A 22,960-nucleotide genomic window follows, 5' to 3' on the forward strand; every position below is an offset into this window, starting at 1 on the left:
CCTCAGTCCCCACCCAGGGCTCTGGGGGCCTGACCCAGGTCTGGAGCCCAGAAATGAGGGGCTAGGCAATAAGTCCCTCCATCCCCGGGTCCACGCGGCCTGGCTGGACCCCAGGAAGCCACGCCAGATCCCACCTCTGTCCAGCCTACCCGCCAGGAGGGACTTGATGACAAGAATCCCACCTGCTTTTCCACACGCGGCTCCTGCTGAGGCCACTGGGGCCAGGTGGGAGCCTCGGGGCAGCTCCAAGCCCATCTTGCCAGGCAAGGCGCACTCAGCGCGGAGCCCAGGGCTGGACCAGGAAGCGCTCAGGGCCAGGGCCAGGGCCAGGGCCAGGGTCAGCATGAGACGAGCCAGGAAGCCGTCAATCCCGCAGGCCTTCCCTGGCCATTGGATCCACACCCTGGCGCTTGGGGAAGACGGGCCAGGCGCCAGTCTCCTGGACACTCTCTCCCACCTCCTCCGTGTCTTGGCCCCTATCTCAGCCCAATCAGGCGGTGGAAGAGCCACTCCCAGCTCCAAAGAGAATAATCAATCAACCTCATGGAGTCTTCCAGAAAGCGTCCCTGTACACGAGAGCCCATTCTGGGACAGGGAGATGCCCCCTCCAGGGCACGGAGCAGCGCCTCCCAGGAGAGGGTGGGCATGAAGCCCAGGGTCTCTGCTGCTCCCAGAGCCAGCCTGGAGGCCAGGAGCCAGGCAGAGTCCACCCAGCCTCACCCTCCGCGAGGCCCAGCCCCACCTCATGCCGGCCAGACCATCCTGCTGGTGCCTCCAGCAGTGGTCAACCCTGGTCCTGGGGGAGGGCGGGATTGGGGAAGGACCAGTGAGGATGCGCCCTGGTGGGGGCAGTCAGCAGAGGGGGTCTGCGCAGCTCCCTTAGCCGACAGGCCGGACATCAAGTCCCTCCTTCCTAGTGGGGCTTTTCTCCTCCTCTCCCGGTGGCTTGCAGTAGGCAGGGGCCCAGAGAGAGGGCCACGGTCACTCTGGGGCTGCTCCTAGCCCCGAGGGGCCCAGAAATGGTGGAGGACTGTGCCCCACCTCATGGGGAAGCTCCGCAGCCAGGCCCCCCCAGGCTCCCCAGGTTTGAACTTCCACACTAGCTGCTGTGGGGCATTGGGCAAGCGGCTGAAGATCTCTGGGCCCTATCCGCCCAAGCAGGAAAATAGGAAGAGCGGGAGCTGATGCTGTCAGGGTGGGTGGTTGCTGCCTTTCTCCAACCCCTGAGATAGGTCCCAAAAGACCCCAACCCAGAAGGCCCTGGAAAGTCACCCAATTCCTACTCCCAGAGGGAAGGGGCCCCCCGGGCCAGCTGGCTGCCAAAGGGAGAGGGGAGAAGGAGGCTGTCAGGGCCTCCAGACCCCATGGGTGGGCGCCCTCTTGCCCAGAGACCCCCATGCCCTGCACAGCTACCTTGTCCCAGTAGCTCCGGGGCAATCTGGGCCCATCCTGTGTCTCCAGGGAGAGCGACGGGCAGTTGGTCAGACTGCAGGGCAGACCTGGCGTCCACACCCCGCTTTGTCAAGGGGCTTTCTCTCCTCGTTCACTCTGTCCAGGGACTTTCTGCTCAGGAAAGACGCCGTGGCCACTGAGTCTGAAGCTGAGTCCCCCATGACGCAGGCAGCAGGAGGCTGGCCTGCCGCAGGGCCTTGCCTGTTAAGCCATGGGCGACCTGGGGCCCTCTGCCACCCTGGCCTTGGGGCCTGCCCATATGAAACACCTGGGCAGTTCCCCCACCCCCAGCCTGTGCCCACAAGCCCTGGGGACGGTTCATTCCACTGGTAGGTGATGTGTCCCACCACATCCTCCCCAGCCTCTCCCCACACCAGAACACCACTGCCACACCCAGCTCGCTGAAGTTACCTGGGGCCTGAAGTCCAGGTGGTCAGAGAGAGAGGGGGGCTGCCCTGCAGGGGCCTCCCCTCCAGATGCACCTCAGCCGCCAGCCCAGCCCTGCACTCCCTATCAGGCATGGGATAGGCATCGGCAGAGCAGGGCAGAGCCCAGGCCTGGGGAGGCCTGAGATGAGACCAGAGGGGCCGGGGATCTTCCTGAGTAATCACCAGTGTGGAAAACAGAGACCCCTCCTCTTCCTCCTGGGCTGGACAATGCCCTCTGTCCCTGTCCAGCCCCGGGGCCAGCAGGCAGGGGTCAGTGTGGGATCAAGCACTGCTGGGGGTCACCAGTGCACTACGGCTGCTGCCCTCTTGCTGGGTTCCCAGTCCAGGGGCATGAAGAGACAAATATAGCCAGCCAGTGCCCCCCATCCTCAGGCAGGGGAAGCCCGCTCTGCTGGGACAGAGGCCGGTGGCAAGGGTGACCCACCCTGGGGAGGGACGTGGGAAACCTGCAGCAGCCCCCATGCCCCGCTGTGAAAGAGCAGCCTCCTTCAGGAGCCCTGTGGGGTTTCCTGTCCCTGCCCGGCCAGGGCTCAGGAACGTCAGGACCAAGAGAACAGATGAGAGGAAGTGGCTGGAGACAGTGGCATTGGAAAGCAGGCTCCCTGCCAGCCGGGCCTTCCCGCCACGCAGCCCAGCGCCCCCACCGCGGCCTCCAGGTAGCCGTCCACCTTCAGCTCTTTCTATCCCTCAGCTCAGACAAGATGCGCCCAGGGTTGGGTTTCAGTCCAACCTGGGAGCAGGGCCACACGGGTCCCAAATGACCGCCTGTGCAGACATCCCCAAAGGGTCCTTCGGGCAGCCCGGGGAGCTCCTGGGGGAGGGGCTTTGGTGGAGCATCTGGAGGCCTGGATGGGGACAAGGACAGGAGGGCCCGCTGATGGGCCAGGCTCAGCAGACAGGCCAACGAGGGAGGGAAGCCCTGGTCAGGGCTGCCTTCCCGGCCGTCCAAGGGACAAGGCCCACCCAGACCTGAAGCCTGTGCTAACCTGCACCCCAGGTGCCACCAGCCCCAAGCATCCAGGGCATGCTCCAGGAAGCAGGGGAAAGGTGCCCGCTGGCTAAGTTCAGGTGGCCAGGCTTGCTACCCGCCCTCAGAACAGAGCGGGGACCCTCCTCGACCCTAACGTCCAGCACCGCGTGCCCTGCAGCAGCTGCTCCCACAGGGCTGGGTCTGCCTTTATTTAAAACTCTGATATCTGTTCGCCAAGCAGGGTTGGGCGCAATTCTGACTTTCAGAAGTACTGCAGCAACAAACGGGGCGGACAGTGTTGGTGGCAGAGCGCGTGCCTGGCATGCTCAGGCCCGGGGCTCCGTCCCCAACACTGTCCCAAAGAAAGCCTTGAAAGGCTATTTGTGATGATTCCTGAGCCTCAGGAACCCCTTAAGCTGTGCTCAGGGGTGAGGGCCTTGCTCGTCCTCCCTGCCCTGTTCTCATTGTCTCTCACTGACCTCCAGGTGCCTCCCCTTGGCACCACCTGAACGCCCCCCACGCCCCGTCCAGCTGCTTCTCCAGTTTTGTCTCCAGCCCTCCCACCGCCCACCCACCATTCCTTACCTGCCTGTCTCCCCAAGTAAGCACGAGCTCCTGGGGACACAGACTGTCAGCTGGGGACCAAGCCACCAGGGAGCTCCCTGGAGCCTCTACCCATGCCCGCCACCCAACAGCGTATTTTTCTTTTTTCAACCTCACTTATCTTTTTAGTATTTGAATCTCACAGTTACAAATCCCAACAAGGACTCCCAGATCTGAGAGAGGTTATACCCTGACCTAGGCCTTCCAAAACTGCCAGTGCCCTACTACCCTCAGGGAGAGCACAAAGACAGGAATCCTGCCTCCATCAAACTTCCACACGTTTCTGGCATCCGCGTCACACTGTGGGTGAGAACAGGGCCCCTCACCGAGCCAATTCGCTGAGAAAGTACTAGACTCACTGGAAGGCAGTCTTTCAAAGTCTGGAGAGAAACGCAAAGAACCGGAAATCAACAATCAATTGGGTCAAGAGAGAAAGTTTTGTCATTGATAAGTACCTGGGACACCTCGGCAGTGGGAGAGCAAGTCCCTGCCCTAGTGCAACGAAGATTCCACTGTGACGTTTGGGAACCTGCACGAGGCTAAAAAAACTCTTCCAATGTTGGCTGTTAAAATAAATCACAAAAGACAGTTCAACTTATATTGCATACAATCCTTGGACAACTAGACAAGGCTTCAAATTATAAGAGCCCAGCGCAAGAGCCGAGGCCACGGGTGGACGGGAGTCGGCCGTGTGGACCCTACAGAATGAGCACCCAGAGGTTTTCTGCATTCCCACAGAGGCCGACCCCTGGGTGGATCTACGTGGCCGCTCTCGGCCTCTGGAGACAATTCTCAAGCATGGTACTTTTTTTTCCTTTTGATTTATTTAACAAACAAGTACTGAGCAAGTAAACTCTCAAACACTCCTGACACGGGGGTCTTTCTGGCAAATCTGGCCGGCCCGGCTTACACCCTCCATGGCTCCACCCCAGAGGCTGCGGGCTCTGGTTTCACGCCCCTCGGAACGGCTAGCTGTTTGCGTCCCACCTGCCAGCCCCGCGCACCCCACACGGCAGGTCCTGAGAACAACTCCTTGGGTCACTGACAGCACTTGTCACTCTTAAAAAGAAAATATTCCCAACAGCCAAACAGTGGCAAATGCCCTAAATCCATCACCTCCTGAGCGGATAAACCAAAACGTGATCTGCCCACACTGGAATGTTATTCAGCCATAAAAAGGAGTGAAGCTCCAACAGATGTCACAACATGGATGAACCTTGAAGATGCTACGCCAAGTCAACAAAGCCACCTGTGGTGCCCCCACTCAGAAGAAACGCCCACAACATTAGTCACCGCTTGGGGCTGGGAGGGGTTGGGAGTGGCAGCTAAAGGGAAGGGCTTTCTCTTCTTTCTTTCCCTCCCTCCTTCCCTCCCTCCTTTTCTTTCTTTTTGGTACTGGGGATTTAATAATCCGGGGGTACTTTACCACTGAGCCCTTTTTATGTTTTATCTTGAGACAGGGTCTTGCTAAGTTGCTGAGGCCAGCCTTGAACTTGAGATCCTCCTGCCTCAGTCTCCCTAGTCCCACGATGCATGCTCAGCTGGGGTTTCCTTTTGAGGTGCTAAAAGTTTCCTAGGGTTGGCTGTGGTCACTAAAAACCATGGAATTATGTGCTTCATATACTTATTTGTTTTGGAGTTGGGGGTCTCACTAGGCTGGCCTTGAATTCCTGGGCTCAAGTGGTCCTCCTATTTCAGCCTCTGAAGTAGCTGGGACTAAAGGCACATACCACTGCACCCAGATGTAATGTACTATGCATTTTAAATGGGCGAACTCTGTGGTAGATCAAATATATCACAATAACAGTGTTGGGTTTTTAAAAGGTAAAGTCAGGTACGGTGGCACACACCTATAATCCCAGCAACTTGGGAGGCTGAGGAAGGATCACAAGTTCAAGGTCAGCCTGGCAATTTAGCAAGACCCTGTCTCAAAATTAAAAAAAAAAATAGAAAGGACTGGGATATAACTCAGTGATAGAGCACCCTAGGTTCAATCTCCAGTACTGTAAATAAATAAGATTTTTAAAAACTTCCTCTCTCAAAAAAAAAAAAAAATTGGAGGAAGAATAGAAAACACCAGATTACAGCAGGTATAGAGTAAAGGTAAGAATCGTATCAGGGAAATTTTGTTTCCTTGAGATAAACACACACAAACTCATATAGGTAGGTGTGTCCTGGTTTATGGTGGGACACGAGTTTCGTAAACCACTTTCCAGAACTTTCCGCAACTCCAGACCTCTCATGAATCCTGAGGCCTGACAGGTCTTCTCCTGCCTGGACCACTCTGTCCCCCTTGAACCCAGCTTCCCTGTCACCAGCTCCTCCAGGGCGGCAGCAGTGAGGACGGGGGCTCCCACCTCAGGGTGCAGGGTCCTCTGGACATGTCCTGTCACATTGCACGCATGTGCTTCCCAGAGCATCACCTGGCCTGGCCCACCTCTGTGCACCCTTCTGCAGACAGCCCAGGCCCTGGGCACACACTGACCAACAGCAGGAACTGTCCCCTCTGCATGGTCCTTGCTAACTGTACTAAAGCTAGCAATCCAAGAGACTTCCACAGGGCTGAGAGATGATTTGCTAGGGGAAAAAGTACATCTGAGAAAGAAGAAAGAAGAAAAAAATAAATAAAAAACACAAAAACCATAAACTCATAGCTCTGTGGGGAAAATTTTTTCTAAGTTTAAGCACTAGACGCCCACAAAAGTCTCAGGGTCAGGTGGTTTCTCTCGTGAATTCTTTAAAAGTTTAAACAAAGAGATAATTGTGTTGCTGTGAAAATGCTCCAGAATGGAGGGGAATAGAGAAAGACAACCCAACTGTTTTTGCTAAGCCAGCACAGTTACTGACACCAAAACTGATAAAAATAGCACATGCTAAATAGCACACCCCACACGCTCCAGAACAAGCTCGCTGCACGGACCCTGCACAAGCTGTAGCTCCAGCCTCGCTGCCTAAACCGAAATGACTTCCAATGGACTCATGATTTCAACACATGAAAATAAAACCACAGACGTACTAGAAGAAAATATGAGTGAAAATTCTTTGGCTGTAATTTTGGAATGCAGGAAGACGTGAATTCCAAAAGCTAAAAGTAAAAGAAGGAATTTGACTACATAAGCCTTAAAATTTTCTGTGTGGAAGAACACACCATAAATGAAAAAAAGTCGTCAACTGGGAAGCAGGACACAGTGGTAGGTAGCACGCCTGTGATCCCAATGACTATGGAGGCTGAGGCAGGACGTTTGCAAGGTTGAGGTCAGACTGGACAATTTAGTGAGGCTCTCTCTAAGAAATAAATAAATAGAAAGGGCTGGAGATGCAGCTCAGTGGTAGAACTCCCTTGGGTTCATCCCCTAGTCCTATAAAAAATAAAAAAAGTTGACAACCGGGGAAAAGCAAGTGTACCAGCTATGACAAAGGGGCACAAAGAACTCAGACTGACAGCCAACTGATAGGGGAGCCTAGGGTTATTGGCCTGGAAACATTAAAAAGGTAATCTGTCTTGCTTAACCAAGACTGCTCTAGTTTGCATAAAGCCAGTGTTAAAAGCTTGTTCACTAGGTGGCCGTGGGGGTGGGGGCCTTGCAGGAGTCTGGGGCCCCCTACAGGCAGCGCGGGGCTCGCAAGATGCAAGCCATTGGGCTCTCACAGCAACGTGCCGCCCTAACCAGAGGCCCAAAGCAACCCTGTGACAGAACCTTCAGACCATGAGCCGACCCAAACCCGGCCTCTGTAAGCGGCCTGCCTCCAAAGCTGGCTAAGACGGGCACAAACAAGACGAGAGGCCCGTCCACGGCGCTTCCGTTCCCCACCACCGGCGAGCTGTGCAGGGTCTCCCCACTTCACCGCCAGAAATGGGCGTGACCACTTTAGAGGCCAGTTTGGCAAATGCACCGTAAGGTAAACCGCACCCCAGCTTCCATGCCGCACCCCCTCCCACAGCGATCCGGGCTCAGGCGCACAGGCGCCAGCGTGAGGACGTTCGGGCCGCCTCGTCCACGTCTCCCTCGTTGTGAGAAGCTGGACAAGAACACCAGGCGCCTGGACGCTGCTGTGAAGACGCGCACGCTGCAGCGCGGGGCCGTGTGCCCACCCACGCTCTGCCCAGACGGAGGACGGCGCTAGGTCCATGCTGCTGAGCGCAGAGCCCAGCCCAGCGCCACAGCGTGGGGGGAACACGGCCAGGAGCAGGGTCGCGCCAGCGTCCTCAGGACGTCTGTGACGCCTGCGCCTAGGTTTCTTTTGCCTTTCCTCCCTCTGTAGGTCTTGTCCGGGCCCAGGCAGACCTTTTGACAGAAGCCCTGAATGGCACCTGTACACAGGAAGTCCTGAAGGTCGCCACGCCCAGCTGTCAACACAGGCCACCTGGGGGAGGCCAGGAGAGGCAGGTTTCCTTTTCAGACTCACTCAGATGCGCTCTGTGCCGCCTCACGGGCCAGCCATGGCCTTTTGGAATGAAGGAAAGGGGAGGGGAGAGTGGAGCGGGACTCACGGGCAGGACAGGGGGCAGAGCATCTGCGTGCCAGACGCAGGCAGTGCAGGACCCAAAGGCCTGGAGCCCGGCTACAGACAGAGCCACACCAGAAGGCGCTGCACAGGGACTTTGGACGGGGCTGCCCTTTGCCGAAAGAGGGTCACGTCTGGTTTTCCTTTATGGGCTTGCTGCCGGTGCTAGACGCCTGTCTCAGCACACCATAGCTCTTCATTCTGACGACGCGTGCAGGAGGGATATGTCAGCCCTAACCATGAGGAAATGGGCCACAGCATGCATCATTAGGGCCCGGGCAGAAGAGGGAGCCCAGCAGGACGAGGACCAACTCCACGTCCACATCCTCTGCCCTCCCCAGACAGATGGCAAGGCCCTGAGGTGGCTCCATGCACAATGCTTCTGAATTGGAGCCTCTGGCCATTTGGAAGCAGGAGGTGGAACTGGTGCTATCCAGAGCCACTTCAGGTTCCAAGTTCCAGGCAAGGGACAGACACAGTGGAGGAGGGTTTTCCATCAAAGGCCATGGAGTGGAATCCAGCTTGACCCAGGCATGGTAAAAGTGGCTGTGTGACCACGGATCACTTTCTCTCTCTGAACGGCACCGGATGAAAGCAGGGATCTCCACCCAGGGTTCTTCAGAGTCCTTGGGCTGCACGGTAGCAGCAGGAGCACCCCAACTTTTACTTCCTCCTGAACTTGGTGGCCCAGTCCTGGGCCTGTGCCACCCTTGCCCATCAGCCCCAGGAGCCCCTGGGTCTGGGGAGGTCGCCTACCACGCCCACGGCAAGCCCCAGAGAAGAAGCGGAGCCCAGCCTGGGAAGAGACTCCCCTGCAGCCCTAAGACAGGTGGCCACAGGGCCACGATTCATCCAGCCAGTGTGGGCTGCCTGCCGGAATCTAGGGTCTGGTCAGGGGCTCCCACACTTCAGGGTGCAGGGTGGGGAGTCCGAGCCCTTCTGCAGAGCTGAACGTGCCCTCTGTGTGAGCACAGTTGTCTGGCTAGGCTCGCGGCCTGACAGCCGCCCCTCGATGCAAACCTTGGGTCCTGGCAGCTCCGGCAGCTCCTTGGACAGCTGCTTCGCCCTCCTGGGACCAGCACCCAGGGCAGTCCTCGCCCAGGGCCATGTGTCTGGCGGCCGGGTTGGGTGGTCAGGCCCCCGGCCCCGCCCCACAGTGGGCGGACCAGCGGACCTGCGGGGGGGGGGGGGGGGCGGACCAGCCTCCTGGCCCCGCCCACTCGGCAGCAGCTGCTCGGCTCTATTTAAGGTATCCTGCAGCTGCGGGCCAGCGTTCCCCGCAGCGGCCCCTGGCTCCTCACCGCTGCACACTGGGCTTGGCCGACAGCTGGGCGGGCCAGCCAGGGGAGGGGCTCTTTGTCCAAAGCCACAGAGCCAGATCTGTCCTCTCTGTCCCCCACCCTGCCCCACCCTGGAGACCCACCTGGCCTGGTCACTCCCCCCACGTAGGTCCTCCTGTCCCCCAACGTGAGGGCCTTCCTCTCTAGACCCAGGCATAATGGCTCCAGGGACAGCTCAGAGAAGGTATGTGCCCATTCAGGGGAAAGGAAGGCCCTGTCCCAGAGTAATAGGGTGCCGGGTGCCCCCTGGGGGCAAGTCAGGAAAACTGGAGGGGCTCAGAGCAGAGGCTGTCTTCCAGGTAACAGAGTCCAGGGGGAATGTCCCTCCTGGGGCATGGGCCGTAGCTCTCCAGAAGTAGAAACAAGCCACCCCACACAGAAGACTCTGCACCAGGGCCAGACGCCAGGGCCCTTCAACTCAGGTCCAGTGCAGGGGACAGCACAGACTTGGCCTCTGGGAAAGCACAGGCCAGAGATGGCCCACAGGGCACCCTGCAGAATGTGGGCATCCTGTAAACGCAAAGGACTGCTAAGGAGCTCTGAGCCAGGGACACTTCCTCCCTCAGTCCCAGGATGGCCATCCTCTCCCGGCTTTACACTCCGACCCCTTGAAGGTGCTGGACACACTGAGTCCTCCAGGCCGGGCGGGGCACACACTCCACTTCCCCTGGCTAATGACTCCACCCCTCAGACTCTTGAGCCCGGGAGAACAGGGGTCCAGGAAATGCTCTGTGGATTGACCCACGCTGGCTCACAGCCCCTGCTGTCTGTCCCCAGCCTGCACACAGGGCCTGCTTGGGACATCACTCAGGTGCCCCTCGGAGGCCACTGGGTCACACCTGGAGCGCAAGGCACCTCACCCACCAGAGCAGAGCTGCTCAGTGGGGCCTGACTGCACCCACCCCCAGCAGTCCGTCCATGCCAGGGATATGTCTAGGCATTTTTTGTTTTGTTTAAAATAGTTTTTTAGATGTTGATAGACCTTTATTTTATTCATTTATTCATATGTGATGCTGAGAATCGGACCCAGTGCCTCACACATGCCAGGCCAGCGCTCCACCACTGAGCCACAGCCCCAGCCCCTCCACACGTTTTCAGTCAAAGGGAAACCTGCTGCGTCTGCCCCACCCCGACCTCAGGCCTCGATCACAAGGGGCCCCTGGCACCACCACAGATGACCCGACTCGGAGCTGCACCCCAGAGAGCTGGAGCCCACCGTGGTGATCCGACCTTCCCTCACTGAGGGCTTCAGAGATGGAGGCTGGGAGGGTCAGAGGCAGCTCTGGGTGGAGCTGGGACACGCCCAGGAACTCAGCCTGGCCTCCCCGCACACCAGAGAAGGCAAGGTACCATCCCCACCGAGCAGGGAGTGCCACCTTATAAGGCAGCCTCGGGAGCTTGGCTGGCGCTGCAGAGCGGGGCCTGGCCCGGGGAGGGACTGAACCAGCAGCCCACCCTTGCCGGCTGAGTTCTGGGTCCTCCCACAGCCCAGCCTCACCCACAGATGGAATGGACCAGGGATGATCCAAAAAGGATCAAGTCCCTTCTGAGAGAAGGGTGACAAGCAGGGACCGAGGGACAGGGCCAGAAACAGAGAATCCAGCAGGCAGCACGGGGCTCAGACCTCGACAGGCCCTGGGCCCTCTCCCTCTGGCTCCTCTTCAGCCATCTTCAGTCCCCCTGTCCTCCCTGGATGCTGACCCTTCCAGGGGTGCCTACACACACTCAAAACCCTGCCCCTCAGAGTCCCCCAGGTCCACCCTGCCCCAACACTGCAGGAGACCACAAGCCTGGGCAGGGAAGCAGGTGCCCTGGGGCAGTCGACAGGAAAAGCATCTGCTCAGTCCTGGAGTCCCCGGGGGATCTGCAGGGTCCCTGCACTGCCTGGGTCCCCACCCTGGGTCACTCCAACACTATCCTACTGAGGCCTGCTGGGCCCAAGTCGCACTGGCTGTCTTACAGGATTCTTCACAAAACCAAAGGCAACAGCCCCACCTTCCAGGAACCTAGATTCCACAGGGCAAGGAAAGCGTGTGAAGGCTGCCTAATAAGATGCTGGAGGTTCGCGCAGCTGGCTTCTGGGCAAATTCCGGTTTCTTTCCACTTTCTGTTATTTTTCTACATTTTAAAAAGAGTTACTCTTGGTAATCTGAAAAACTACTTTTCCATTGAAAAACAAATCTCGCAGAGAAAAGAAGGTTCGTACACAAATAACTTGGACCCTAAGCCAAACATCAGGTATTTCACACGAGATGCAAAGCAGCTCAGGAGGACACGCAGGAGCCGAGGGACGTGGGGTCGGGGGACGTGCCTGGGGGGTTACTCGGGGAGGCAGTGTGAAGGAGGAAGGCGGGGGGCCAGGAGGTCAGGGCAGAGGGGCACAGGGAGCAGTGTGGACACCCAGAGAAGAGCTGGAGAACGGGGCCCAGGCAAGCAAGCCCAAGAAGGTTCCAGTGTGAATGGACCTCACCAGTCTGTCTTCAGGGCTGGGAGCAGCTCAGCTGGGCCCCGGAGACCCCGTCCTGGAGGTAGCAGCCAAGGGGCTGAGCCTCTAATTGAGGTGGTCCCTCCCTCCCAGGCCCTCCCCGCCATGCCAGCTGGCCCTCAGGCACAAGAGTCAGCATGGTGGCCTCAGAGAGCAGTCAGAGTAGGATCCGTGGGGAACTCTGGGCACTTCCGAACCGGTCGCCCATGAGGTGGAAGGGAGAAGGCAGAGGTGGGACCAGTCTGTGTCCAGAGGGACAGGCCAGGCTGAGGAGCAAGGAAGGGGGGACGAAGAACCAGGCAGGGCCTTGGAAGAGGGGCCAGGGCCCTGGGGCACACCCCTCAGATTTCAGGAACACCCCTCCGTTGGGAAGGCTCTGTCCTTCCGGCCTCTCTGCCCTCCTCCAGGCCTTGGCTCTCCACAGGAGCTGGGCCCTGACCATGGGGTGACCCGCATCTGCTCTCACGCACGTTCACATTCTACTTGATCCCCCCAGGTTCAGGCTCCCGAGGCCTCTGCACAGTGACCCCCATTCCCCACCTGGAGAGCTGTCCTCTCCTGCCCTGGCCTGGCGAAATCCCACCCGCCCAGGCGGCTCCCCGCCCCTCCCTGCTCCTCAGCAGCTGTTCACCCGCCACGCTGCCTACGGCGTGGCAGGCTCTGGAGGCAGAGGCCACGGGCTCCCCCCTGTGCCCCAGCACCTGGCACAGTCTCTGCTCAAAGTGGGGCTGAGCTATCTGTGCTGGAGGAAGACTGGCATCCCCTGTGCACTTCCTTGGCAGTGCCACCTGGAGCCAGGACCCTCCCATGCACCCAGCACCAGCTGTCACCAAGATCTGGACAGCCAGTTCTGTCTCCACAACCACATCCCGTCTGACTCAGCAGAGGGTGAGCACCTTGTCCCAGAAGGGGGGGCACATCCGGTGGCACATCAAACCAAGATCCTGGACCCACAGAAGACTGGGGATGGGGAGGCAGCGCCCAGCCGCCCCGCACACACCAGACGCCGCCCCACCTGCAGCCCTGGTCATCCCATCTGGGTGGATGGGGCAGAGGCCTCTGCAGGATCAAGCCTGCAGGATCAATCCTCTGCAGGATCAAGAGACACAGGCTCGCACGCCCAGGGCGGGGGAGCCTTTAAAGCTCACGAGGGCCTGGCTATCTTCAGGGCGGCCCGAGGCCAGACACAGTCAGAAATGCAGAGCCCCAGGACCCTGGGCCTGCGGAGCTAAGGGAAGCCTCGGCAGGATGTAGGCACTCTGTGTGCAAGGGCAAGAGCCCAGAGCATGGCCTACACATCCCCACCCCGCCCGCTGACCACGGGGAGACCCTCATTCTAGAAGGAGAACCAGAGAGAACCGAAAGCAAGGGCTGAAAGGTCTGAAGGACATGCACGCTCACAGCAGCACTACGCATGGCGGCCCCTGGGGGGAGCTAGACGAAACGCCATGTGCATATGTACGGAGTATTAGTCAGCCTTGAAAAGGAAGGAGATGGTGACACAGGCTGGGACCTGGGTGACCTTCAAGGGCATCATGTGGAGTAAAATAAGTCAGCCACAGAAAGACAAAAACCATGAGCTGCACTTCCAGAGAGACCTGTCTGTGGGCCACCCAGCTCCTGAGATAGACGGAGGGCAGGCTGCCTGGGCCCCCGGGAGCAGGGAGTGGTTTGAAGGAGACAGAAGATGTGAGTTTGGGGACGATGGGGCAATGGTGCATGCGTGCAATGCCTCCGACTGTGTACTGAAAACGACTGACATGGTCAGTCTTACGTTGCATATTCACCACAATTAAAAATAATGACAATAATGAGGTCAATCAAAAAAGCAGTCCCTTTGGGTCACCTAGCCAAAGAGCACTACAGGACGCTGAGTTCCGAGTCCCACACGTGCACCAGCTTTCAGAGGGCTGATAACCCAGTGCCCCTTAACATGCTCTGTGGAGTCAAGATCCCCTGGGGGCTTGGGGACAGCCGAGATAGGACGAGCGGGCTTCTGAGAAGCACCACGGTGCCCCTGGGTCCACACCCACGCAGGCCTGGCCATGTCCCCTGCGGGCACTGAGGGGACCGCAGAGCCCTGCCCCCCTCCCCTCGCCTGGCGCGCCCCCGGATGAAGTGGGTGCGGGTCCCACAGCCTCTGGGCCCAGGGACCCTTCCCAGGGGCCCTCACTGTTTCCCTAGTGGGCGAAGGCCAGGGTGCCCTTGCTCTCCTTTCCTGCCCTGGCCACAGCCAGCCCTCCCTGGAGCGTGGTGGTGGGGAGGCCAAGGCACAGAGACAGCAGGACAGAAGGGCTCCCCAGCAAGCCCAGGGGACAAGGGAGCCTTCCTCCCCTGCTGGGGCCCCTGGCCTCTGCCCGGCCCTTCTAGGAAGCCCGCGGTTCCTCTTGAGCAGAACCTGCACCCCACACGGCCCACCTGTTGGCCCAGCAGCCACAGGGACCTGGGCCCATCTGTGGCTCCCAATCCCACACGTCTGGCCCCAATCACCATCCTCCAAGCCCTTCAGGCTTCCGGGATCACATCGCAGAGTCCCGCCACAGCCCAGGGTGACCGATGAAGGGGGCCCCTTACCACCCACAGACTCTGGCAAGTCTCACTACGTCCTCATGTTCCTCGCTGTGGGCCCAGCGAGGGGGCCAGACCCTCCCTGAGCCCTGGGACACTGCCCGGCGCATTCAGCTCCTCCATCTCCACAAAAGCATCTCCCCCACTTCCAGATCCTTCCAGTGACCCCAGCTTAAAGCCCCGTCCCACCTGCACCCTGGAGGACCCAGCCCGGCTACTCACCATCCTGGCTCCTGGGCGGGGCCTCGACCACCAGGGGCTTGGGCTCCAGCCTGCTCTGTAGCTGGGACATCAGGGCAGGCTCTGAATTCTCCGAGGTCTGGGGCAGGAGGGGACAGGCGGGCGCCTCGGCGGGCTTGGGCACCTGAATCTCAACCCTCTTGGGGGCTGCGTCCAGGGCAGGGCCGGCAGGCACCTCGGGGATCTTGGAGGCGGGGGCCTCCATCCTGCGGTGGGCTGCCTCCGGGGCCTTGACGATGGTGACCTCCGTCCTCCGGGGGGCCGGGTCTGGGGTCTTGTGGCCCAGTGCCTCAGCCCTCTTGAGCCCAAACCGGGCGGGCCCAGGGGTGCCTGCGTTCTCCACCTGCTTGGAGGAGATGTCAATGGAGAGCTCGGTGCGCCGGGACACAGGTTCGGGCGCCTTGGGCCCCGCCAGCTCCACCCTCCGCAGGGCAGGCTTAGGGGAGCGCTGGCCCAGGGGGTCTCCATGGCGGGCGGTGGGCTCTGAGTTCTTCACACCCAGGTCCTGGAATTTCTGGGTGGAGCTGGCCACAGTGGCACGGAGCAGGGGTGTCTGGACCCTCCGGGGTGGGGTGGAGTTGGCTGGCTCGGCCTCCTCGACCTCAAAGGATCTCTTCAAGGCTGAAAGAGAGAGGAGGCCGTGGTGAGCAGCTCGGCGGTGGGCCTCGGGCGAAGGAAGAGCCCAGGAGCGTAAGCTGGCTGGGACTACATGGGACACTCGGGGACCAGAAGAGGACAGGCCCATTCCAGGTCTCCCAGGACAGCAGCAATCAAGAGTTCTGGGAGAAGAGGCTGGAGTGGGAAGGACACCACCCCACCAAGGCCACAGCGCGGAGGCCACAGCCTCCCCCTCCGGGTGCACCTACAGAACATCCTGGCTCAGGAGGGGCCTTGGGTTTCTTCCTGGCGCGGCTTTCTGGCTCCCTCCTGGCCCCACCCACAGCGCACACCCCAACACCATCGGCAAACGTGTCCCCAGGGACAGAACCACAACCATGACGGCTCAGAATCAGGGTGGGAACGGGCGAAAGACAGGACCGTGAACAACACGGACACAGGGCTCGCCAGCCTAGGCACATGTGCGCCCCCAACAACCCGCGAGGGAAAGCTACTCTTCCCGAGGCAGGGGGCACCCCGGCAATGTGCCAATGGCCTGGTGGAGCCAGACTACGGGTCTGCCCGTCTCACCCCCGGGTTGGTCCCCACTAACCAGCTTCCTCCGTCCTCTCCCCTCCCACACGGTCTCCATCCTGTACTCTTGGCCCTGAGGGACACTGACCACTGCCCCCCAGCCTGAAGCCCAGCACCTAGCTCTCCTGCCACCTCCGCCAGGGTCGCTCAGAGGCGGCGGACGGTGCCTGGAAAGCCGCTATCCCACAGCCCTGCAGCCTCCCACCAAATGAGAACCAGCTGCCTGGTTACGGAGCAACAGGAAGGGGCCCACGTGGCAGGAACATCCAGAGCTCCTCCCGGGCAACCCAGCACCTCCCCGGCCCTCCCTGCCTCGCCAGCCCCCAGGGCCCAGGATCTCAGGACACCCCACTGCTTCCTTCCTCCCCACGGGGAAAAGGACTGATGGCCGGTGGCCAGCACCCCAGCAACAGCTGGACAAAGCTCTCCGGTCTTCTTTCCTCCAAAGGCAAACGCGGCTCTTGTGTGGGCAGGGCCAGCACCTCCTTCAGAAGGCCAGAGGCTGGTGGGTGCCTGAGAGGCAGGAGGCAGGTGTCAGGGGTGGGAAGAGAGGAAGGCGGAGGAGGCCCAAGCCCTGACGCCGAGCTGTGGAGACTACCAGCTCCCAGACGTGGCACTCACGTGAGGACCTTAGCCCTGGGCATCCCTCATTCTTCGTGGACACAGAAGGGAACACCGAACTCACTTTTCCTGAGCCCAGACCAAGGCAGTAAATGTCAGCAGAGTGGCAGGTGTGACCAGGAAGGGACAGCTGCTAGCAGCCATCTCTGCCCTGCAGGAACCCGGGCCCATGGTGGCCAGAGCTTCTGCAATTCTACGTGGTACCTCCTAAGTTTTAAACCCTGGCCCCAAGCAAAACCAGCCCTTTCTAAACACACCGGGCAGCCGGGTGCGGTGGCGCACACCGACGATCCCAGTTCCTCGGAGGCTGAGGCAAGAGGGTCGCAAGTTCCAGGCGTGGGGTTGGGGTCGTAGATCGGTGGCAAGGGGCAAGGGCCCAGGTTCTGTCCCCAGCACCACAAAATAAATAAATAAATAATGAGACCAAGGTGTAGCACAGCCCAACAAAAATCACACCCACAAGCCGCAGCTGCTCACAGGCCCGGTCAGTGAACCTGGTGACAGTGTGGCCACTGGGCACAGGGTCCTAGCCAAGGGGTCAGGGACATGCCAGCTCCAGATTGGTGCAGCTGTCCCTGTCCCTGGGCCAGCATGGGCTTCGCCACCCTCTGTGCAAACTGCTTGTTGTGGTTCCGAGGAGCACCAGGGGCCCGGGGAAAGTCAACAGGGGAACGTCAGCAGTGGGGTAATCCCCAAGCCAGGGGATCCAAGGCCCAGAACTGCACCCTCGTGTGCTTCCCTGGGTCTCCCGAGGTCACTGGACCTCGAGTGCAGGTCCAAACTGCCCCAGATGAGGTGCCCTGTGCTGGAAACTCTCTAGAAGTATCCGCCCCCTCCCTGCAGCCTTGGCCAGCAGCAGAGCAGACACTGGAGGAGTGAAGACCGGAGCCGGGCTTGCCTCAGCGAGTAGGATGACCCTTCCCTCGGAGTCCAAAGAGGCCTGGGCCTCCATCTGCAGCGACCCTCCTGGAGGAAGCCACCGGGAGGCACTCCCGATTGCCAGGCCTGCACCCTCAGCAAAGCCTTCCCTGGGAGAGCTGGGATGGAGTCTCCAGTAGAGATGTGGTGACCCAGCCACACAGGGAGGCCACTCGAGAACCAGAACCTGCCCTCCCGCTGCCCCACGGCACCATGAGGCCCGCGTGGGCTTGCTCCTCCCACGCCACCATCTGCGCCAACTGCATCCTGCCACCCCCGCTGTGGCTGCTTTCAAGGCTCACATCCCCACTGTCCCCAAGCACACCCTGGTGACCTCTGCTCCCCGCCTGGCTGTTACCTATCAGGCATCTGCTGCCCTGAACCACCCCATTCTGCTATCAGGGCGGTGACCATCAGAACACAGGGGTTGCATCTGGTTCCTTTTTTGGGGGGTGGCCGGGGACTGAACCCAGGAGCACACTACCTCTGATCTCTGAGCTGTACACCCCCAGCCCTTTCTGAGGCAGGGTCTCGGAAAGTCGCCCAGGTCGGCCTTGAACTTGCAATCTTAGCCTCCTGAGTTGCTGGGCTCACAGGCACCCGCCACCGTGTCTGGCTGAGTTACTCTTGATCGCTGCTGTGATGTGTGCACACGGTACAGAGCAGCTAAAAGTTGCAGCAGGAGGAGCCCCTCTGTGCTGGGGGGCGACCCCTTCCCCAAGGACACCGTGTGCCCGCTGGGCCGTTGGAAAGCAATACCTAAATAGCAAGGGGCCTGCCTGGCCCACGGCAGCCCCAAACCAGCACCTCTCCTCCTCCTCCTCCTCCCTCCTCCTGCTCCTCAAGAACCAGGCCTCCAAGCCAGGCCCACTCTGGCCTCCCCTGGGGCCTGCCTGGGCCCCACACGGTCACACCATTGCCTCCACACCAGGGAGCAGAGCTGGACACTGTCTACTCCCCACCGCGAGCCCACCCCCAGCCCTCCCGGGAGCTTGGGACTTTTATGAAACTCACTACCGGTTGAATCACAAGTTTTTAATTGTGGGCATGGAGCCCAGAGGGAGCCTCAGAGAACAGACCTTGGGAACAGAGAAGCAACAGTCTTCCTTCTTGTTTCAGTCTGAGAGATCCACTTTCCTCTAAGGTTCCTTAATGGCTTGAATGGTGTTCTCAAAAAAGACATATCCAGCCAAGCACAGTGGTGCACACCTGTAACCCAGCAGTTTGGGAGGCTGAGGCAGGAGGATCACAAGTTAGAGGCCAGCCTCAGCAACTCAGCAAGGCCTTAAGCAACTTAGCAAGACCTTGTCTCAAAATAAAAAACTGAATGGGCTGGGGGTGTGGCTCAGTAGTAAAGCACTCCTGGGTTCAATCCCAAGTACCAAAAATAAAAAAAGACATGTCCAAGTGCCAACCTCAGAACCTAGGGAGAAGGTGAGCTTATCTGGAAAAGGTCTTTGGTATTTAGGATAGAATCCAGTTACAGATCCTAAGAATGAGAACATTCTTGGTTTAGGAGGAACACCAGCAAGTGTCCTCATAAGAAAAAGGGAGAGGGGATTTCAGAGCCAGGGAGGCCCAGAGGAGAGGCCATGTGAAGACAGAGGCAGAGACTGGAGGATACAGTCCAAGCTGAAGGACACTAGGGCCCCTGGAGGCCTGGAGAGGCCAAGAAGATCCTTCCCCTGGGGCAGTGTGGAGGGGACATGGTCCTACCCGACACCTGGAACTCAGCCTTCTGGCTCCAGAACTGTGAGAGAATAAACGTGCGCTGTGAAGCTCCCCAGTTTCCAGTGATTTGTTACAGTAGCCACAGGACACAAGCACAGAGACCCCTGGGAGATGGGGCTCCGGCCCCTCCCAAGCCTCCCGCGGCCCCTTCAGCTCTCCACCAGCCCTGGTCCTGCCCCACCGCACTCAGCAGGGCCCCACAGAGCTGCCTCCCTTCCCTGCTGAAGTCATGAAGGCCCCATATGGTGGGAGGGTCCCTGGGGAGGGCAGCCCTGCCCTAGATTCACAGTGGGACACTTGGCAAGGAGACCAGATCACTGTGTAAGGCAGGGGACGCCCATGTGCAATGGCTCCCATGGAGGACCTCATGGAGAACACCCAGCCACGAACAGTTAGGAGACAGTGTGTCAGAGTCCTCGGTCACCTCCTCCCCATCAGAGTCCTAAAGTCACCCCCAGGTCTGCACCCACTGGCAGAGCCTCCCCTCTTCCCAACACGATCACTCCCTGGAGAAGCCCCCACCCCCATGTCACCCCCACCCTGCAGCCACGGGTATTTTCACTAGCTGTGTCCTCCCCTCCCCTGGAGGGAGAGGCAGTTTGTCAAAGCTGTCCCTGTGTGGCCAGAGTTTTCGTGAGCTCGCTACTTTGCAGATTTCGGACCCCAAGACCACACCTCAGGTCTCAGGAACCAACTGGGCAGAAGAATGGTCCCCTGGGGGACCATGGAGGCCTCCCCTTCTGTCTGCGAGGAGTTAATGCTACAAAAGGCTGGCAGGAGACCCCAGCTGGACATCATTGGCCTGCGGCACAGTATCAGACAAATACAGGGCCAGGCTGGCCTTGAACTTGTAGTCCTCCTGCCTCGGCCTCCTGAGTCGCTGGGATTACAGTCACCCTGGGTCCTCTCTCTGCCACTGGGAGGTAAGACAGCGCTGTCCCCCAGAGCATGAAGGGCCGCCTCTGCCCCGCTTCACTGCCCCTGTGATTCACGGCCCTCCAAACCAGCTCAACCCTCGCCTGCTCCCAGACGCTTCCGGACCTTGGCCTCTACCCTCCCGAACTTCAAGCAAAAGCCTGAAGACAGATTCTGCACTTTGGCCCACTTTCCTTGGGAATTTATCCCAAGGAAATAATCAGAAGGACAGAAAGATTTATGCACCGGGACATTTGCATCAGCACTAACACGGCAAACGTTGGAAACGATTCGGGTTTACGCAGATTTTTCTAAACCCATATGCCGAAGTCCCGCGGAGTCATCAAAATTGCGCTTCGGAAGATGAGAAATGCTGAGAATATTAAGTAAAAATAGCAGGACACACGATGTCTACCAAGATCCTAATCCTGTCACACACACGTGCCGTTCGTTCACCCGCACGCACACTCGCACACTCGCACCCTCTTGGAGAATGACTAGCTCCAATGGAACTGTGGCGGGCGTCATCAGACCTCCCCGCCTCCCCCAATATGACAACGACGAACGCTGTCACTTCAGATTTCCAGGGCTTAAAACAATGGACACTTTGAGAAACGCACCTCGCTGCAGACCAGCTGGAGGGTGTGGGTGGCTGAGCGCACTGGCCCACGACCCCTCCCGGGAGGGCATTTCCTGACCGGCTTCTCTCCCAGGCTGGGCACAGGGCCACCCTCTCCTGCCAATCAAGCACCTACAGCCTCAGCTGCTACACAAAGAGGCCAGAACAGCCTCCCTCCAGATGCAGATCTTGCCGCCTGTGCCCGCAGGGGGCAAATCGGGAGCAGCTTGGACTGGGCCTGTGGAGGGGGCAGTGTGCCTCGCACAAGGGGCCACTGTGAAGGGCCTGCTCTGACCGCAGGCCACAGACCTCTCCCGGCTTCTGAAACCTGATCGAGCGCTTCCTGGTGCACAGATGGGCCTGGTCGGGGGAGGCGACATCGGGAGAGTCTGGAGGCCCTGCGCAGACCCGGGAAAGACTGGTACAGAAAGGCCACGGCCCAAGGTCAAAATGAACCCCCATGCAGGGGTGGGGGACAGGAGGGAGCAGCATGGGACCGTGAGCTCCGCTCCAGGGCACTGCCTTGGTGGGTCTGCCCTGCAGCAGTAGCCAGGACAGTCCCAGGGACCCCAGGACGTACGGCTGGTCCGGTGTGCTGCCCTGGCCTGCACAGACCCCACCCACAGCTGAAGTGTGTGGAGGGGCCCGAGCACGGGACCACAGCCTTGGCTGACCTCCACCCCGTTCAGGCTCCTCCGAGGGCTGTGCCATGCAAGGGTGGCGGGTGGCGGGTGGCGGTCAGGGCCTTGGCCTCTGCTACCTCCTTGCCCAAGCTCTTGGGGCGAGGCAAAGCCGTGGTCGGGGAGGCAGAAGCACCTCGGCACACAAACCAACCTTCGAGGAACAGATGGGGCCCCAAAACCAAGACCCAGTCTGGAAGTTTGGGTGTCAGGGGACATGGGCAATGAGGCAGGGGGCAGGGGCAGGTCCAGGCGTCGCTGCTATGCCCAGGGCCACATCACGTGCAGTCGGGGTCATGGAGACAAGGGTTCAGGAGCGGCCATGGCAGTCACAACTTGCTGGCACGACCGCCCTGTGCTGAGTGGGCATCCTGGGTGGGCAGGCACCTGGCACGTGCCGTGTCGTCCGTGGCCAGCCCTGGCCTGGGTGTGTCTCTGCACAGAGCCTTTCCTGGTACCCTCCGGGGCCCATGCTTGCAGAAGGAAGGAAGGAGTTAACACTGGGGCCCCTGCCCCGGTTGGGACCACCAGCACCCCAGCTCTCTCCCCCACTCAGGTGGGACGACCAGGGCTCCCGTGGGCTGAGCTCCAGCTGCCCCAAGAGCTCCACTGTGCTCCTCTTACTGCCTCATCCCCCGAGCGACCCCAGGGGTCACCTCCCACTTGGAGCCTGGTCTCTGGATGGGCTGCGGGCTGTGGGAGGCCTGGGCGGCTGGTGGAGGAGGAGAGTGGATGCCGGGCAGGTGGAGGGACAGGGAGGAGGCAGCAGACGCTGTGCTGGGGCGGGAGTGTTCTCAGGAAGCAGAAGAGCCCAAGAGGAAGGGCTTAAAACCAGCCACTGCGGAGCCGGCCCGGGGTCCTCGGTAAGCAGCCCTGGGCTCCCCAGGAGGAGCCACTGCTTAACAAGAACAGGACAGAAGGCAAGGTCTTCCCTCCTTCAAGGCCCCGGCCAGACACCTCAGGCCTCACCTAGAGAACAGGGTGCCAGCGCCCCGGCTCAGGATCCTCCCCTCCGCCCCTCCCTCTGCCATCCCCCGGGCCAGGCTTGGCAGGGCCAAAGAGGCAGAAGCAGCCATCTCCAGTGCCAGTCCACTCTGCAAAGGGCTCCGGCTCTGGATCAGGAGGCCCTGGCGCACTGGGCTTATCCGCACACAGGACCTGTGGAGACCAGGGCTCAGGGCCATGGTCCACATGCCCCTGCTCCCTGCCTCTGACCAGACGCACGCCGCCTTCAAGGCCAGGACGATCTCACAGAGGCCCCCGCCTGCATCCCCTGGACAAGGAGGAACAGACTCCTGGGAGGGGTACAGGTGGCAGCACTGGGAACCCCGATTCTGCCAAGGGGGGTCTCCACCTCCCGGAGGAGAACCGGGGAAGGCTGTTCAGCCCGGACTGTGAATTAGTCCACCTATCTGATCTATTCCAAGGACCTTAGGAGGAGGCGTCTTCCTCTCTGTGGTCAGCATCCCTGGGCCCGGAAATCATGGGCACGTGGAGTCCTTCCTGTGCGTCCCAGGCCCCGCCCAGGAGGCCTGTCCAGCTCTGGAATGATGATGTGAGAACAAGCAGGTCGAAAATGTCACGTGCCTGTGGCTGCATTTCCCAGATGAGGCCAAAAGAAATAAACAAGCCCTCTCCCTCCCCCTCCCTCCGCACGCTGAGGAGTTCCATG

General features: G+C 59.9%; 1 protein-coding gene across 8 annotated transcripts in view; it reads right to left on the reverse strand.

The window, feature by feature from the left end:
* SEPTIN9 (septin 9) overlaps positions 1–22,960 on the reverse strand; it is a 144,839-nt gene that overhangs the window by 49,376 nt on the left and 72,503 nt on the right. For all 8 annotated transcript variants that reach the window (XM_079134191.1, XM_079134189.1, XM_079134182.1 and 5 more), the window contains one exon: positions 14,596–15,234. In XM_079134191.1, coding sequence (XP_078990317.1) covers positions 14,596–15,234 — 639 coding nt within the window. The remainder of the gene's footprint in view (positions 1–14,595; positions 15,235–22,960) is intronic.

Source organism: Sciurus vulgaris (assembly GCF_902686455.1).
Source record: "Sciurus vulgaris genome assembly, chromosome: 3".
Lineage (NCBI taxonomy): Eukaryota > Metazoa > Chordata > Mammalia > Rodentia > Sciuridae > Sciurus > Sciurus vulgaris.